This window comes from Apodemus sylvaticus, chromosome 6 (assembly GCF_947179515.1).
Source record: "Apodemus sylvaticus chromosome 6, mApoSyl1.1, whole genome shotgun sequence".
Lineage (NCBI taxonomy): Eukaryota > Metazoa > Chordata > Mammalia > Rodentia > Muridae > Apodemus > Apodemus sylvaticus.
Window position 1 is genome coordinate 46,116,451 of NC_067477.1, and position 17,837 is coordinate 46,134,287.

A 17,837-nucleotide genomic window follows, 5' to 3' on the forward strand; every position below is an offset into this window, starting at 1 on the left:
AGGGGCATCCTGGCGCAGGGGCATCCTGGAGGTGGGAGAGATGTGGAGTTACCAAAGTACAGGGGCGGGCAGCCTGTGTTGGGGGCATACCTCTCTGCCATGTTATGGTTTCTGGATCAATATCCAGTCTTGCAAATCTGTTTATCTCGTCATCTGTCAGCGTGGTAGGGTCAGTCTTCTCAATGCCTAGCCTCTGGAAAGAAAGGAAATTAAACCATAAAATAAGACAAGAGCCAGCACTCGGGAGGCAGAGGAAGACAGATCTCTTGAGTTTGAGGCAGTTTGGTCTATACAGCGTATTCCAAGATAGCCAGGGCTACATAGCCAGACCCTATCTCAACAAAACAAAACAAAAGTAAGAGCATCCATCTATCCACCCACCCACCCATCCATTCCTGTTTCCTGATTATAGATGTGATGTAAACAGATGCTTCAAAGCCCCTGCTGTTCATCTTCCCTACTTTGAACTGTAAACTAATATAATCCTTCACCCCACCCCCAAAAAGACAAAAAGAGAAGCATACTTTCTTAAATTGACCTTTATCTTGATATAAGGAAATAAGGAGTATGAATGAACGCAGCCTGTGGCATGTCTTTGGAATGCCAACAGCATAAATCCAGAAGGGAAAACTGTGACCCGACCCCCTGACTAAGCCTGGAGGTTGTTTCCTGCTCCCATTTGGGATGTCTGCCTCTGTAACCGACCTCCAGAGACCTCCCTCAATCCAGCCAAAACCAGCCCCAACCAAGAATTATCACAATGCATTTCTGAATTCATTAAATATACTGAAATGAAAAGCAATATGCACAGCTTTTAAAACCAGACTGAGAAACCCAAGAAACCCAACTGAAGTCAAATTTTAGGAAAGGCAAAGTTGAGAAGCAATCAATGAAAAAGAAAATCAATTTAAACTCTTTTACATGCTCTTCTATGGCACAATGCTTTCACTGGCTTCTTACTGTTCTAAAAAGGCACAAAAACGGTTTTTATTTTTCTCCTTACAGAAGTACTTTTAAATTTTATTTAGTGTCTATAAGTGTCACTTCTTGAAATGGAAAATACTTATCAAACAGCCCCCTTTTCATTTTTGGCAGACATGAATTAAGTGCCCCAACAAGACCCTTTTTTCTTTTTCTTTTCTCTCCCCTCCTCTCCCTTCCTCTCCCCTCCCCTTCCCTTTGAGACAGAGTTGTAGACCAGGCTGGCCTTCCACTCAGAGATCTGCCTGCGGAGAGCTGAGATCAAAGGTGTGCACCACCACTGCATGAGAACATGCAGACCTCAGGTGCCCCATGAGCCTAGAACTTGACACTGTTCAAAGAAACCCACAAACCGCCCTGTCACCCTGCCAACAAACCAGTGTTGGAGGTGACCAACTGTCAATTTGATGAGGTCTAGAACCACCTGGAAGATAAGTCCCTGGGATGCCCATGGGGAATCTATCATGATTAGGTCTTTGAAGGTGAAAAGACCACACACCCACTGCATGCTCTGAGTTGTGACTCTGCATTGTATAAAAAAATGAACAAGTGATCAGAGCAGACATTCTCTCTGCTTCTCCACTGAGGATACAATGTGACCAGTTGCCTTATGCTCCACCCACTGGGCTGCCTCCACCATGATGGGCTGTAATTTCCTACGGCGAGCCAAAATCGAGCCCTCTCTCTTCAATTGCTTTTGCCTAGGTATTTTTTTTTTTAATCATAGCAACAGGAAGAGTGTAGTAACCCGCTCTGACAGAGCCCTCTGGGCAGACTATGAAAACCCTCTGTACCTGGACTTGGTGGCACAGGCAGGTGGCTCTGTGACTTTGCAGCTATACAGTGAGACTCCATCTCAAATACACAGACCAACCCCCCCACCTCCTCTTTCTCTACCCCCCCAAACCCCCTCCCCCAAAGCAATAAGTAAGCAGGAGAGTGCCAGGGAGAGAGGGACAACAGCCCAGGCTCTAGTCTGATCCCCATAAAGGGAACTGCAGCACCCAGAGGCATCTCTTGATCTAATTTCTTTGAGTGAACCGCCCCTTTCCCTGCTGACAAGAAGAGGTCCCTTTATGAAAGGTACGGTAACAGGTCATCTGCTCCTCCCATGGTGACCCAGCACACCACAGAATATGGCTTTGTCGTGATGGAGTAACACTTGATGTACCCAGAGCACAGGTTTCAGGGGAGGCGTAAAAAGACAAGCTAAGAAATATCAAACTGCTTGGAGGCTAGCTAGTGTGTTCTCGGTGGGCAACAAGGGCCACAGACAAAAACCCAGATACAAAAATTAGCAACCGAGTCGTAAGTAGAGCAACATGTAAACAACATATCTGTAAAGAAACCGCCATGGTTACTCTTGCAGCAGCCACACAGAGTTGCTCAGGGCCGGAGAGATGCTTGGGGGTTACAAACTCTTGCTGTTCTTACACAGGACCCAGGACCTAGGACCCACCCAGGACCCAGCACCCACCCAGGACCCAGCACCCACGTGGCAGCTCACGAATGTCGGTCACGCCAGTTCCAGGGGAGCGGGTGCTCTTTTCTTGACTCTGAGGGCATAAGGTGCACACATGCACACAGAACACACACACACACTAAATAAATATCAAAACCAACTAAACAAAATCCCACAAAGCTTCAGGGTTTGGGGATGTAGCTCAGCAGGAGCTTAGTAAACATGAGAGCCTGGGTGTACTCCTGACTACCACAGGAAAAGATAGGGTGTGAAGAATTAACAGAACTATTGATACACCATTCAGCGAGTGCTTATATGTGCATCTATACACACATATAAACTATTTCCCTATTCCAACAGAATTACACATGAGTATCCCTGTGCTATTCCTTTAGAGTTACACCATCCCTTGCCTCATGACTCTTGGCATAGGCTAGTCTGAGGTTCTGTCTCACTGAAGATACCACATGAACGGAAGCACAGCCTATGACCTTTGGATATTGGATTCTTTTATTAGACACAATGCCTCTGAGAGTCAACCAAGTTGCCGTGCCTGTCAGCGGCTCATTTCTTTTTATTGCACAGATGTACTGCAATTTGTTTAACCATTCATCCATTGAAGAACACTTTAGATTTTTCTCACTTTGGGGAGATTATTAATAGAGTCATTAAAACATGTATGCACAAGTTTTTGTGTGAATGCCAATTTTCATTTTTCATGTAAAAAGATTGAAGACAGGAATTATTAGGGTATGTGGTAAAAACATGTGCTTGCTGACTATATAGGTTTGGGCAGATTATTCAGAATGTAAATGCTCTTGCTTCATTCAAAAGCCCAATGGCCTGAGTTCAATTCCTCAAACCTAGGTAAAGCCAGATGTGGTGTGCACGTCTATAAACCAAGCCCTCCTACGCAAGACGGAAAGAGACTAGGGAATGATATTGTACATAGCAGCAGAAACCAGAGCAACCCTGCTACAACAAATCAGAAATGAAGGACTGACTCCCAAAAGCTGTCCTCTAATCTCTATACAGTACTGTGACCCACACGTGCCTGCATTTAATACACATAAATACTTTTACATGAGTACTTTTATATGATATATATTTATATATATAGTACTTTTATATGATATATATTTTTATATATATAGTACTTTTATATGATATATATAATAATAGAAATGCAAATGAAACACAGAAGTCACTAGTACTCTGAGAGTCCGTTATCTATTCAGGGCAAGCATTACCAAGCTCGTTTCATAGGAGACTGAACCAAGAGGTGGCTCACAAAGAACAAAGAACATGTTCCCAAGATCCCAGGCAGGGCTGGGAGAGCAGGGATTCAAACTCCAGAAGCTGTGCGTCTCCACAAGGGCATCCTCAATCTTCACATTAAAAAGCTTCTGCCCCCTCTCTTCCTAGCTGAGGACTGTTACTCTATTTACTATACAATCTATCAACCACTATAATTTATAAAGAAATGAGAGAAACCCCCGCTTTCAATCCTTGTTATCTTTAATGAAATTTCTTATGGTGTCATCTATCAATTAGGCAAAAGCTTACCCGCAACCTGCGGATTTGGATGTCAGAGAACTTTCTTACTCCATTTACTGAAGGCACCAGACGGTTAAAGAGAGCCTTAAAGAGAAGAAAAGAGCTTGAGATGAGGGGGTCCTACTGTCATGGCACCGGCATCAGCACCCAAGGGACCCACACTAATTCAGGTACTTCCCCCTTACACACACACACACACACACACACACACACACACACACACACACACCCTCTGCATCCTACCTTGTCTGTCTGGGTCAGCTCATGAAATATTCGAGCATCAATGGCAGCAGCCACGAGGTTATTAGCAGCGGTGATGGCGTGGATGTCACCAGTGAGGTGGAGATTAAACTGTAACAGAGCAGAAGCCATAGCAGTCTAGCAGCTCCACCTTCCAACCTGCAGCCTCCCACAACCAATAGTCTCTGCACTAACACGGGTGGACGCTGGCGGAAATGAAGTGTTGCTTGTCGACAGGCACACAAGTGGGCTTCTATATGACAAGCAAATGCTTGACGCCTTTAGGAGGCTGACAGAGTTGACTGCCACCAGTTCAAGGCCGGCCTGAACTACACAGTGATACGGAAGAAAAACCAATGCCCAGCTATCTGGCTCTCGAAACAATGCCCAGTGAAGGACTTAGCAGTTCTCCATCTGGGTGTGCAGAGAGCAGAGTATCCCTCACCCACCCCCACCTCCCGCCAAGGTCAGAGGCTGCACAGTCTAGGAGCATAGACGGCTGTTCCCCTCTGGGTTCCCACACCGCTCCTGAATCCCCAGGCCCCTGATGCTTCTGGAGACCATGTGGCATGTGTCTGCTTGCTCAAAAGGATTATCCCTATTGAAAGGTAGAGCCCGAGTTCAAGCTGTTGTCTCACGTCTACAAATAGAGAGATTTGTTGTTGTTGTTTAATATATTGCTCCTGCTAAGAAACAAGTAGAGTGCTCACTAATTACTCTTAAAAAAAAAAATCTCATCTCTGGAAAGGCAAATCTATCATACAGGGTAGGGGTGAGTCAGACCCTGGCCTGGGCTGCTTTACCTCTTCCATAGGAATGACCTGGGAATAGCCACCTCCTGCAGCGCCACCTAGGGACAGAGCAACAGCGGGGACTCTGGTTAATTTGCTTCTCTGTGAATTGGAATCCAAAGACCAACAAACCCATTTTCATAACTATTAAGCAAATTGTTTGTTTATTCTCTCCAGTCACTTGGACAGATGCGAGAAGGTGTTTTCTAATTTCCTTTACCTTACTGAAACACTCGATCATGCTCACACTGAATAGGCTCTCAATTGAAATCGGAGTGCAAATGACAGGGCCGTGCACACACACGCGCGCGCACCTACTCATTATCTTTAGAGGCAGGTTTCCTGTGACTCCTAACATGTTAAGAACCCAGTGACAGCTACATAAAGGCCCGTGTAATTCCCTACTCAAAGCTACTCTAGCTTCCAGAAAAGGAGTCTTGAAGGTACACACCAAACAGAGATACCAACTCTTCTAGAACAGAAGATTGCGATCAGAAAGCAGCTGAACCTCGAAGCTTCTGGGGCCCAAGTGGTCAACAAAAGGCCAGTCAGGATGTCAGGGTGGCATAGCATCGGTTAAGATAAACGCCAGTGTGAAAGAACGGGTCTCATTTTTGTGAGGAAGACAATGCAAGGAGGAAAATTCAATACGAGGAAAGGGAGCAACGGGTTCTTGAATGGGAATAAGGCACAAGGCTCCTGGAATCAAAGGAGGGTTCTTACAAGCTCGAAGGCGGGGCGGGGGTGGGGGGCGGCGGTGGCACATACACATAATTCCAGCACTCGGGAGGCAGGAAGCTGGCAAACAGGTCAACCTGGGCTACACAGTGCATTCATTCCAGGGCAGCCTGAACTACCTAGGAAGACCTTGTCTCAAAGACAAAAGGAAGCTAACAAACAAAAGCGAGGCAGACCTGGGTGGGGGGGGGGGGGGAGAGATGCCTGCTGAGAATATTTCCATTAATTACTGGAACAAGTACAAGTGGAACACGATATCTTGTCAGCTAGCAAATGAAAGGAGCGCCTCTAAGAACGTATCATAATTAATAAAAACAGTTTCAATTAAAAGAGTATGTTTTGAAAGTAGAAGCAAAGACGTCTAAGAAAACAAAGAGGTGCAATGGGAAGGGGAGGGAAAAGGAGGGAGGGAAGGTGTGGGGGGTTGGGGTGTGCAATGCACACGTGTGTAAAGGTGCCATTGTGCAGCACAGCACCACATTACCCTGAAGATGCGCAGCGGAAGCTAAGACAAACGCAGAAGCACGTTTTGAGTGTGTGGCTCGGTTCTGAGTGTGCCTAGCACATGTGATGGCCTTAATTCAATCTCAACCGATGTATGCAAAATAAACACATAAAGAGAATAACATGAAGGAAAGAAAAGAGCATCACCACAGAAGCCTAGTGACCGAAACTAGGAGCTTAAATATGGCGATCCAGTGTCCTCACCCATTCAGAAGTGTTGTGTGTAGAGGCTAAAATAGACATGGGGCCAGAGTCACTGTGGTCTGAGTTATAATTGGTTCTCAACCTTCCTAATGTGGGACCCTTTAATACAGTCCTTCTTGTTGCGGTGACCCACAGTCATAAAATTCTTTTTGTTGCTACTTCAAAACTCTAATTTTGCTATTTATGAATCATAATGTAAATATCTGATATGGGACCCTAAGGGTGACCTGAGGTTGAGAACCCCTGGACTAGGGGCTCGGGGGAGAGCTAGGAGCGCATAGGTACACGCTACCACGCCTGACAAGCCGGGTCTGATCTCTACGATCCACATGGCGGATGCAGAGAATGGCGTCAGCAGGCTGTCCTCTGCCTCCAAACACAGGCTGTGGCCTGAACTAAGTCACTCAGTCATAGCCAACTAAGTGACTGACTGACTGACTGACTGACTGACTGACTGACTAAATGTGTGATGGAGCCTTAACCAAATTACCAGTTAAGTCCCACTGCTGCTATGACATCTCACGGGAGGAGAGAATGACACCACACGGTGCTCAGCACAGTCGCTAGCACAGAGCACTCCCGAGTGAAGGCAGGCTCTTCTCACTGCAGACAGGGAGCCGTCTGTGTGGCCGGACTATCAGTGTAAGCCTTGACCAGCATCTATGGTTTCCTTTACTGCTACTATGACAGTGGAGTGAACACCAGGGTCAAATAAAAGCCCCTTGAACTCCATGTTACACAGTCCAAGAATCTGTGTGTCAAATGATAGACCTGGGATAACGACGAGAGCCTTCCTCAAACACACCACAATACGAATGTCTGAAGCAAATATTCCAGCTATCTAAACCAGCTAAAGCCCCCTGGGGTAAGAATCAGTCTGGGAAGACTAAAGGAAAGGCAGGGAAGGCAGGTGCCTCTGGTCACAAGTACCTTTTATCCCAAAGGTGGGGCCCTGTGAAGGCTGTCGCACACACGCAAACACATTCTGATGCAGATGGGCGCCGAGGGCTTGCACCAGCCCGATGGTGGTTGTGCTTTTCCCTTCTCCCAGGGGCGTCGGAGTAATTCTTCAAGAAGAGAGCAAGAGACAATCGAATTAATGTCACCCGAGTCACCGGGTAGTCTAATAATAATCTAATCTAAATAATAAGAACAAGGGACTGGCAAGATGGTTCAGTGGTCAGGGGTACTCGCTGTTCTTCAAGAGGACTGAATTCAGGCCTAGCATCCTAATAAGCCACCTAAGCTTACAGTCATCTATAAGATAGCCCTGGGGGAATTTTACATGCTCTTTTGGATCTACAGGCAAGCGCGCGCGCGCACACACACACACACACACACACACACCAAAAAGATCAAAAAAGAAAAAAAGAAAAAGAACAAAAGCCATGCCAGGCAGTGGTGGCGCACGCCTGTAATCCCAGCACTTGGGAGGCAGAGGCAGGCAGATTTCTGAGTTCGAGGCCAGCCTGGTCTACAGAGTGAGTTCCAGGACAGCCAGGGCTACACAGAGAAACCCTGTCTCTAAAAAAACCAAAAAGAACAAAAGCCCTGCGAGATCTTTGCTGAGTCCCATTTGTAATTTTCAAAATCATTAAAAACAAAATGCAGCGTCTCCGAGATGCCGCCAGCCGCAGAGCCTTACCCTGAGCCTCGTCCAGAACTCATAGAGATGGCATGCAAGACCCAGCTCTACAAACTGTCCTACTTCCACACTTGTATCCCTGCATGCAGACATCATTATGTACACAATAATAATAAATACAACTGTAAAGAACGTTAGCTCTACTCACTGCAAGAAATATAACTGATGCTTAACCTGATGTCCCATGATTTTAAGTTCTTTTCCAAAAAATTGGCATTAAGTTTTATTTTACATGCATTTTTTTTTTTTGCCTGCACGTCAACAACATGCAGTGCCAGAGGAGGCCAGAAGAGGGCATCGGATTCCTCAGGATTGGCAGTACAGACAGCTGTGGGTGCTGGGATCCAAACCCTGGTCCTCGGGAAAAGCAGCCTAGGCTCTCAATCACCAAGTCATCTCTCCATGCAAGAGTACCACATGTACGCCTGGAGCCCTCAGAAGCCAGATGGGGCAGCAGAACTCCCCCTGCCCCCAAGAATCAATCGCTTCTTTAGGAGTCTGTGGGCACCCACACTACACACACACACACACACACATGCACTCCTGCACATAACGTAAAACCCCCTTAAAACAACAACGAAAAGACTAAGCTGACGGCTCTTCCACACACGTGCAAACGCCTCACTGGTGATGCCGGCCTGCTGGCATCAGAAGGTTCATACCCAGTCACCACGACGTATTTCCCGTCTGGCTGATGCTTCAGGCGATCGAGTGCCGACAGCAAGACTTTGGCCTTTGTTTCCCCGTACAATTCCACCTCTTCTGTGAGCAGCCCAATTTCTCGGGCCAGGTTACCAATGAGTTTTGGTTTGCAAGATCGTGATATAGCAATGTCACTTTAAAAACACAAACATGGGAGTCGATCTTTAGTCTCCGCATTTAATTAACCCTACACTAATTAAGAGCCACAAAGTTCTAACCAAGAACATTTCATGTCCTACCTTGGGACAGGTGTCTTGAGGCTCAGTTTGTTGTATTGAATTGTCCACTTCCCTGGCTTAAATTTCTGCAGGAAGCGCTGTGCGCTCTCTACTGTGCTCTGGGCAAAGTGAGAGGAATGGAGAGAGAAGCAGTAAACAGTTTGACTCCTCACTTCAGGTCACCACAGTTCAGTCCAAATGAATGAATCCACAACCCCCGTTGTAAACACCTCAGTTAGAGGGAGGATGGACCGAGGCCTTTGTCTCATCCACACCAGCAGGAGTGGCCAGCGTGTTTGTGTGAGCTGCACATCAGTTCAAGATGCCAAAGGACTTAAGGGCACCGTCAGCTCTACCAGTGTGAGGGGCGCCCCTGCTTGTTCTCCCCCTTCTCTTTCCTTCAACAGACTCCTATCCGAGCCTAATTTCTTTGTTCTTTTTTTTTTTTAAAGATTAATTTATTACATGTAAGTACACTGTAGTTGTCTTCAGACACTCCAGAAGAGGGTGTCAGATCTCATTACAGATTTGAACTCGGGACCTTCAAAAGATCAGTCAGTGCTCTCAACCACTGAGCCATCGCTCCAGCCCCTGAACCTAATTTCTAAGTATATCTTAGTAGTGGCTTTGGGTAGAAAAGTCTCTAGAGCAATCCAGAACTTTCTGCGCAGTACCTGCATCAGCATCGCCACGGTCATGGGCCCCACACCACCTGGAACAGGCGTGATAAAGCTCGCCCTCTCCTTGGCTTCATCGTATGCCACGTCACCCACCACTTTCCTTCCATTTGGTTTGGTGTCATCTGGTTTGAAGAGGGGGAGAAATCAAAGAAGAGTCTCAGAGTCACAATGTCGTAATCATTCCCCAGCTCCCCATCCGCAAAAAGATCTACGTAAAATTTAAGAGGGTATTAGTCCCATAAGGCTCCAGTGTCTAGTTTAATTAATGCTACTGGACATGGCTGGGGTGCAATTCTGTGGGAGAGTGCTGGTCCAGCACGGGGCGGGCCCTGGATTCTACCCTGATCCCCAGGGCTAGACAGATGGCCGGTGCTCCCCATCTTCTAGGGAGAAAGTTACATTACCTGAGAAACCTCGTGAGATGTGTAAGTGGCAAGAACAGAAAATTAAAATAAATTAAGAATAAATACTTTTTAAGAAGGGGCTTTTCAGATCCCAGAGAATCCTTTTATACTCCCTCTGGTGATAAATAAAATAGGCTGCTTATTCTCGACCTTTTAAAATGTTAATTTGCCAAAGACTACAAAGGAATTTTTTTTTTTTTTAGGTACACAAAGCTCCAACTATGTCACAGCTGCCAGATACGTTTCTACAGCAACTGTCAGCAGTTACTGAGCTCCAGGCAGGAGCCGGAGGAACAATTCAACATCCCCTTCCAAAGACTGAGCCGTTACTTAAATGCTTGCTCAAGGCAAAGAATATAATTACACTTCCCTTAAAAGGACCAGAAGCACAAATCTCTCTAGCGAAGAATAGCTATTCAAGGGAACAAACTCAGAGATGCACCACTGCTCACCACCGCTCGCACAAAGAGCTCCCTACATCCTGCTCTGGTGCACTTCCGGGACATGCTGGGGGCAGGCCTAGACCTTGAAGCATTAAAGTTCCCAGGGAGGATCTGGTAGCATCTTAGAGGCACATTTCCAGTTCTCTTTGAGCATGTTGCTATGTTGGGAGAGGAAGTTTACAGATGTAGCCAAAAAATAAAACAACCTCAAACCAAGAAGCTTCTGTCTCTAGGACGAGCTCGTTCATTGTAACTGTCCTCTGCCCTTCGAGGCTTTGCACTGACTTGTTTGTTTTTTTTTTTATAAAGATTTATTCATTCATTTATTCATTTATTTATTTAATGTACATCAGTACACTGTTGCTGTCCTCACACACACCAGAAGAGGACACTGGATCCTATTACAGATGGCTGTGGTTGTTGGGATTTGAACTCAGGACCTCTGGAAGAGCAGTCATCTCTCCAGCCCTGCACTGACTTGTGGTCCAAAAATGCAAAGGCCTAACACACACCCGCTCAGCTCACAATGCTTTAGGTTACCAAAAGGTTACAGCAGCACACCACGGCAAGAAAGATTCTCCTCGGTGTCCTTCCTAAAGCCTTTTCGGAATATAGGAGGAAGGAGAAAGATGGTTCAGAAAGCAAAAGCATCCCAACCTGGGTCAGATGCCCAGAGCGCACGTTAGGAGTTGGATGTACCTGTAGTCCCAACATTCCTAGGCTGAGGGGTTAACAGGAAACTAGTGGGCCAGCTAGTCTGGGGGATACAGGATGGTGGAAATGAAACTATCTCAAGTCAGCAGAGGGAGGCAGGAACCAATTCCAAAAAGTTATCCTGATGTCTGCGCATGCCCAGTACACAGACACAGTGACCAAACACTATGAGGGTTGACTTAAATCTCCTACTGAAAAAGGGACAACATTGTGTGGTCGGCAGGAAAGTGACCACTTATGAGCACGGTTATCTGTCTCTAGCTCTACACTTTCTCTTTCAATGGAAACTTCCAAACATAAAATCAAGTTTGGCTTGAGTCTGGCTCTGAAACTCAGTTTGGAGACTACTAACTATAGGGGCAGTACAGAGCTCTCAGCTGGTGAGTGAGGCAGTGAGGTGAGGAATCTGCCCCTTTAAACAGAGCATTGGCACTCCTCAAAGTATCCTTAGAGCCGAGCAGGAAAGTCAGTCACCAGCTCCAGCCAATACTTTTCCTTGATCCACTTGATTCCTGAAAAATACCCTTTGGGGTTGACTGGAGATGTGGCTCAGAGGCAGAGTGTCTGCCCCGGATGTGCCAAGTCCTGAGTTTGACTCCCCAAACACTGCAAACCAAAACTTAAAAACTGGAAAAATGTATGCATTCATTTAGTCTTAAACTATAAGGTGATTCATTCCTTTTACCCTTGAGTGGCTCACACAGACAATTCTTATCTACCTATATCTATCATTTTTTGTTTTTTTCAAGACAGGGTTTCTCTGTGTAGTCCTGGCTGTCTTAGAACTCACTCTGTAAACCAAGCTGGCCCTCAACTCACGGAGATCCTCCTGCCTTGCCTCCTGAGTCCTGGGATTAAAGGTGTGTGTCACCACTACCAGGCTCAGTTTTAATAAGATAAAACTCAAGAGTCTCCTGCTTGCTAAACTCTTCTTCTACCACTGATAGTCAATTCTCAAACAATTTAAAAAATATGAACCAAGAAGTGGCCTAAAGGATGGACTAGATTGCTTCATGAATAAAGATTTCAAAGATCAATCTGTAGGTTTTGGGACACACTTCTGGCCTGGTACGATATAATCCCACCATTCCCAGAAAACTACACATTTCAGCCTTATGCATAGGACCAGTGAAAACATTGATGACCACCTATAATGTTTTAATATTTACATAAGATATCAATGTTAATGCCAAAGTTTCAGGCATATCTACAGAATTCTAGATCCTAACCCAGTTTGGCTTTTTTCTAAATCTCAAATAAATAAGCACACAAACAAATAAATAAATCTCTCCCTTTTGCTGACGTAATGAGGATGGAATCCAGGATATGGCACAGCTGGCACTGCACCTCCAGACCTTGTTTCCGCCTTTATCTGCCTCTTTTAAAAATGCCCATAGTAGTAGTTTATGATCCAGAGATGTGGGGATGCAAGCAGACTGAACTTAGATGTCACATTGCAAGTATTCACAGTGGGGAGACGCAGGAGAGCAGCTTCTGCCGCACCCGTTAGATAATTACACCCAGCAAATGAGTGCTCAATTATGAGCTACTGTCTTAAAAGCGAGGCCGAGTGGGAGGGAGGTTAGAACCGGGGAGAACTCGACAGTGACGAGCGCTCCTGGCTCAGTGTCTGCATTTTAAACTTCAGATGGGAACAATGATCCTTGCTGTAACTGCCGCAACAGCTCCGCAGATCTGAGTGCCAGCCAGGAGGCAGGATGCAGACCAGAGACCACCGAGGAGCTCCCCAGAGCAGAGCAGACTGCCCTCGGAGCCAGAGGAGCGGAAGGCACAGGGACACCCGAAATGCCAAGTTCTGTGGGACTGGGGTGAGGGGAAGAAGGATTTTCAGAAGACAAAGATCATCCCCTGAATGAAAGGAAAATCAGAGCCGATTTAGGAAGAACTGACATGGAGGAGAGGAACTGAAGAAGTCTTTGAAGTGCAAATACACAGAATAGTGAGTGAGTGCTGCTGTGGTTCAAGGGGCGAGCACTTGCATACCATGCACAAGGTCCTAGGTTTGATTTCCACAACCACGAAATAAATGGATGAATGAATGAATCAATCAATCAACAGAGTCCATAACTAGGCCATACTCAGGCACAGAGCCCAAGGCCTGCTATACTACTCAGTGAATATAAGTAGTTACTGTCTCTACATGCAATTTTTTAAGAAAGCATATATATATATATATATATATATATATATATATATATATATATATATGCACATATACACACACACATATATAGTTATACACATATAAGTATATGTTATATTAGCTATATATATATATTCACATGGATATTCCTGTACTGTTCTTGGACATTTCTTTTGAGAGTACAACCTGCCACAGAAGATGGAAAGGAGATGGTTCAGTGAGTAAAAGCACTTGTCACCAAATTTAATGACCTAAGTTCAGATCTAATAAGAGAAGGTTACCAAGCAACCAACAGGTAAAGTAGAGTAGTTAGAGCTGGACAAGGGTGACAAAAGGGTGGACCCTGCTCCAAGCAGGAAGACGTGGGACAGAGAAGGATGGCACAAGACTGCATCAAGCCACTTTGGAAGGCAGACAATTTAAAAGTCATTAATGGCCCAGGAGTGTATGGTGTATACCTTTAGTCTTAGCACCCTGGAAGCAGGGGCAGGCAGATCTCAGGGAAGTCAGGGCCAGCCTGGTCTATATAATGAGTTCCAAGCCAGCCAGGAGTACAGAGTGAGACTGTGACTCAAAAACAAGAAACAACCTCACTAACATCTTAGGAGTTCTCCATTTAGCCAGGCGGTGGAGGCGCACACCTGTAATCCCAGCACTCTAGGAGGCAGAGGCGGGCGGCGGATTTCTAAGTTCGAGGCCAGTCTGGTCTACAGAGTGAGTTCCAGGATAGCCAGGGCTATACAGAGAAACCCTGTCTCGAAAAAAACCAAATACAAACAAACAAACAAAAAAAGGCTAAAAAAAAAAGGAATTCTCCATTTAATATTTTTGGACCACAGTTGACCTTGAGTAACTGAAACCAGGGAAAGCAAGATCACAGTCAAGGAAAACATACTGTAGCATATCATTAAGTCTATCTAGTGCCTTCGGTAGGATACAGGGTGACGGGTATATGAAGGCAGAACAGAAGCCAGGAGAGGTCCTGCACACCTGTAACCCCACATTCAGGAGGCTGGCACAGGGCAGCCATGGCTATCGGAAGAGATAGCAAACAAACAAACAAGCAATGATGCATCTGTCCCTTGTCCACTCTCTCTGGACTAAGTCAACTGAGGATTAGCAGAGCAGTGGGGAGCCACACCTCTGACCCCAGGCAGCACAGCCCACAGTGACAACCTTCCCATAGCCACGCTCACTAAGCAGCACCACTCACCTGGAACATAATTGATCCCACAGTCTATGACCACAGCCCCGGGCTTGATCCACTCCCCCTTCACCATCTCAGGCTGTCCTGTGGCAACCACCAGAATGTCTCCTTTATTTACCTACGGAGGGGGAGGGATCCACACTTAAGAAATTAAATAATCAAAACACACACACACACACACACACACACACACACACACACACACACACACCACAGAAAGGAAAATCATGAGCTGTGGTATTACATTTTTAGTTACCAGCAACACTTTAAGGGATATTGGGTAAGGCCTCAAAAGCAAACCACAGAGTTTGCTGGCCCAATCCCACCCCGTACTCAATCCTATACATGCCTAAAGTCCCCATTCCCTAGGTATTCTCCCTAACAGGAAAGGCAATGAGAACCGGTGGGGGCTGGAGGGAGCACAGGTTTGGAGCCGCAGACTTAAGACAACATTCCTGGTGATTGAACCCTCACTTACGGAATGCCAATTGCTACCGCCATATTCCCGGAACAGCTTGAGAATATTAAAGAGGGGGTACCAGGCCTCCATCTTGTTCTCTGCCCACAGGGGCACAGCCACTCAGGAATCCAACGTAAGGATCAAGCATAAGCTGCTGGGGCTAAGAATGCAGCTCAGTGGTAAAACAGCGCCTGCTCTAAGGGGTTCAACCCCAGCCTAACAAGACGATAACCAGGAACAGCTAAAGATGCCCACTGCTCGACCTCTTCTGGAGTACCTGCATCCCCAAGGCCAACAACACGCCTGGGAGAGCTGTACATGGCATAATTGCACTGATGGTCCTGCTAAGCCCTGTCTGTCATGGGCCATGCTGGTGTAGAAATGGTCAGACTGTCAGAAACATCTGGATAATGTTGGCAGGCTTGTGATTTGAGTTTGTTCCTTCCTCTTGGAAAATGAGACATGAGACACAGCACAGTCACTGGGGTTGAGAGAGATAAGGTACCCACACAGGCATGCGGGCTGGACGTCTACACTACTCTGGACCTCCTACCTCCTTGTCCAGATTGGCAGTCTTGGAGTGGCAGGTGGTCACCGTGGCATTGTTCCACAGAAGCAGGTCGTGCATGGGTGCACCAACTATTTTACTTCGACCAACCACCACCGCGTGCCTTCCAGCAATCTGCACCCCTGGAAGAGAAGGCAGCACACATTAGGGATGCAGAAGCAGCTGCCCTCCTTCACACACCACCCAGATGGAAACAGAGCTCATCCTCTGCATCAGCCAGAAGTCTTCCTGAGAATGCTCCTTTGCCAACCTCAGCCTCAGACCCAGCTTCAGACCGGGACTTGTACACTGTCCTTCCTGCAGTAGGCTTTGGAGATCTACTTAGGCCAAGATCTGTTCACTGAGTCATAAGAGAGTGGGAAGAAATCCTACACTCAAAAAAGAAACCTCAACACACGGCTAACAGCCATATGGAAGTAGCTATCAAATTAAACTACACGGGCAAAATAGTCATGAAAACTACGCCGTGTGGAACGGGGTCAGAGCAAAGAGGAAATTAGTTTAGTATCAGTAAGACTTCCCAAATTCAGTGAGTTTATTCATACAGCTTCTCATCCAAAGTTCTGTCTGGCTCAGGGCCTGAACCACGGGGTTATCTCCGGGGGAATGAAAACCGGGAAGGGCAAGAGACGGAAAGCCTCTTGCTGACTCAGCACCAGTACTCCTGGCTCCAAGTCAACATCGCCCTCACCCCAGTCAGTGCTGGAGACCAAACTCAAGGCCTCACTCACACACACAGGCCTGGGCTCTTCCACTCAACTACCCCGAGGCTTGTGTTTCTTTTGAGACACTAGGTTGCCTGCATTGGCCCCGGACATTCTCCCTAGAGCACAGGCAAGCCTTGATGTGCTTTTTAGAACTGGAAGCTGCGTCCCACAGAGGTGACAAGTGCTCTCCCTCACCCCGAGGCCAGCAGCATTGCTGATGCAGCTATGTGACATGCAGTTATGACTGGACTGTCTAGCATGAGAAGAGAGCAGGGAGGGAGAGGCCTGAAATGAGCTGGCCATACAGAAGGGAGCAGAGTGCTCTGAAGTACTCTGCCTGGCCAAGCTAACCCATCATGGCTGACAAACTAGGAACTCTGGCATGAGATGTAAACCATATCTCTCAAAAAATAATCACCTTCATCAGATGATCAGCACTTAAAGAACGCTAACATCGTGCCTATACTAGAATTGAAGTCCTCATAGTTTGAACCAATTGACAAGTCCATTGCTGGGTTGAATGCATGGGTCATCTACAGAACAACTGACTAGCATGCTAGAACCCCTGGCTTTCTTTCTCAGCACTACAAATCAACCAATCAATTGATCAATGACACTTTCTATATACTATTAGGACTCAGCAAAGATTTGAAGCTACCTTAAGGCAACAGTAGCTTGTGAGCTGCTGGGAAGACACAGGTATAATAGCTCATGGGACTCTTTTCTATAACGCTGTAATAAACATTGGCTAAACACACTGAGGAATAGACACTGTAGATCTGAACTGTCACAGCTGGGCCAAGGCTTCTGGCTTGGCCTTTGCTGTCCAACCACAGACAACTTTCATTGCTAACGCTGGCCAAACGTCCCACTTCAAACTTCTGACCTACTTCTTTCTAACAGGACTCATTTCTGAGCAAAAAATAAACTCTGCTAAAAGTATTCATAAGGAAGCTAAAATACAAAGGTACTAGCTATGTACTGAAGTAACGTGGGGTGAAATGTTCATGGGATCCACTCCAGCCATCTGTCTAGTGTTAGAACCAGAGTTGACTTGGGGCTGGTTCCAGCGACAACTCTGCTCACTTTCTGTCAGAATTCTTATTGCCATTTAGGAGTCACACCCCACCCCACTCCACCCCACTCACAAAATAAACTGTTCTGAATGCACGCAACCCTGGGTTCAAATCTTGGTTCGTTATCTCTTGGCAACACTTCCCCCCCCCCTTCTGTTTGCTTCTTTTTGCTTTCGGTGCAGGGGGCTGAATCTTTGGTTTTGAGGCAAGTTCTCTTGAAGCCACAGGAAGGCAAAGCTTCCTAAGAAAGCTTCCTAGATACTTGGCAGTCCAGAGGAAGTGGGTCATAGTGGACCTGATTCACAAAGCTCAAGAAATGCTTAGTTTTCTCCTTTGCACTGAGGAGTGTACATGCTCTAGTTAAGCCTGGTT

At 46.3% G+C, this 17,837-nt stretch overlaps 1 protein-coding gene across 2 annotated transcripts in view; it reads right to left on the reverse strand.

Moving 5' to 3' along the window:
• Mthfd1 (methylenetetrahydrofolate dehydrogenase, cyclohydrolase and formyltetrahydrofolate synthetase 1) overlaps positions 1-17,837 on the reverse strand; it is a 65,439-nt gene that overhangs the window by 21,457 nt on the left and 26,145 nt on the right. For both annotated transcript variants that reach the window (XM_052185633.1, XM_052185634.1), the window contains exons 7-16: positions 15,668-15,804; positions 14,661-14,772; positions 9,717-9,844; positions 9,064-9,161; positions 8,785-8,958; positions 7,408-7,544; positions 5,044-5,090; positions 4,244-4,351; positions 4,010-4,084; positions 91-193 (exon numbers count right to left, since the gene is read on the reverse strand). In XM_052185633.1, the coding sequence (XP_052041593.1) occupies positions 91-193; positions 4,010-4,084; positions 4,244-4,351; positions 5,044-5,090; positions 7,408-7,544; positions 8,785-8,958; positions 9,064-9,161; positions 9,717-9,844; positions 14,661-14,772; positions 15,668-15,804 (1,119 nt within the window). The remainder of the gene's footprint in view (positions 1-90; positions 194-4,009; positions 4,085-4,243; positions 4,352-5,043; positions 5,091-7,407; positions 7,545-8,784; positions 8,959-9,063; positions 9,162-9,716; positions 9,845-14,660; positions 14,773-15,667; positions 15,805-17,837) is intronic.